Source organism: Emiliania huxleyi, assembly GCF_000372725.1.
Source record: "Emiliania huxleyi CCMP1516 unplaced genomic scaffold EMIHUscaffold_8052, whole genome shotgun sequence".
In the NCBI taxonomy this organism is placed as follows: Eukaryota; Haptophyta; order Isochrysidales; family Noelaerhabdaceae; genus Emiliania; species Emiliania huxleyi.
In genome coordinates, this window is record NW_005195976.1 from 1 (window position 1) to 1,290 (window position 1,290).

The following is a 1,290-nucleotide window of genomic DNA, read 5'->3' on the forward strand; positions in this document are numbered from 1 at the left end:
GTTTCGCTCGCCCTGATGCGCATGAGCGACGTGGAAGCTCTCGACCGGCGCAGATGCCACGGGCGACACCAATCCCAGCCTCAAAAGGCGAGGAGGGCTGGTGGAGTGCCCAGACGGCAGTGGCTTCCGAAGAACTTTTTGCGGGTGACGCAAAGGATCCGAGGAGAGAGCACCTCGGCTGCCGGCGAGGCATCCGCCCCGCGCCCACACATCTGATGGAAAGTGCGAAGAAGCGGTGGCGGCAGGCTAGCCACCGGTGGGGCACACGGAGCGATATGGCGTTCGGCTGCGATTTGAGTGCAACCGGGTGACGCATCTCCTCCACAGAGACGCGGGGACGGCGTGCCTGCGAGGCGCCCGATATGCGCCAACGGACCCAATGGAAAGTGCGAAGCGAGCACTCGACGGCTCGCAGCCTGTGGACGGAGCACGAGAGCTCGAACCTCGCACTCTCGTGCAAAATCGGCACCTCGGAGCGCCTTTTTCACACCGCATTCGAGCCCATGAAAACAACAATGTACCCCAAGCAGCACGATCACGCCTCACACCGGTGCGGTGGTGCCGGGCGGCTCTAGGGGGTCAGGCTGGCTGCATGGCACCACCCGTAGCCCGTTTTGCTGCCCTGGCATCACCCGGAGGGGGGATTGAACATGGTAGTCGAGCCACGCGCTCACGTTGGAGAGGAGGTCGGCGATCGAGGTGCCGCTCTGGATGTCGAGCACGTTGTACGTTGTGTGCCTCAGCCTGGCCAGGGCCGAGTTTGCGTCGAGGAGGAAGAAGCGGGTGTCGTTGATGCGGACCGATGCCACTTCTCCGGGATCCGCACCTGCCTCGCCGAGGGCCCATATTGCGCCGCGGTCGGGACGCGCCCGTGGTCGATCCGCTTGCCGTCCCGCTGCTGCAGTGAGCAGGCAGTGAGACGACCGAGCCCTCCTCGATATGCGCATCGGCGGCACCGTGTAGTTCGCGGCGAGCCCAGAGAGCGGGAGCCGCTGGAGCGGGGCTCTGCCAGCGGCGCGCCGCAGCGCCTGCTTGCCGGCGTCGTCGAGGTTCTCGTCGTCGGCGATCGCAGCACGCGCCGCCTTGGCCACGGCGGCATCGTTCTGCTGCGGCCCGCTCGGCCGCGTCTGCGGATTGCAGCATCGCTCCGCCAGCTCGAGCCAGCGCGACGTCTGGAGCTGCTTCTGCCGAGATGGCAGCGCCCGCTCAGCGACGTGGGGAGGGAGGCGCGAGCGCAGCTGGTTGAGCCGATGCTCGATGGCATGCGCGCCTCGGCCCGAGCCGATGACC

General features: G+C 67.0%; 1 protein-coding gene across 1 annotated transcript; it reads right to left on the reverse strand.

Annotated features, from left to right (window-relative positions):
• Positions 1-674: 674 nt before the first annotated feature.
• Positions 675-1,184, reverse strand: EMIHUDRAFT_125116 (putative DNA ligase; the record flags this gene model as incomplete). Its single annotated transcript, XM_005759223.1, has 2 exons — positions 675-830; positions 957-1,184. Coding segments are annotated over 2 exons (384 nt in total), but the record flags the coding sequence as incomplete, so codon positions are not given.
• Positions 1,185-1,290: the final 106 nt, after the last annotated feature.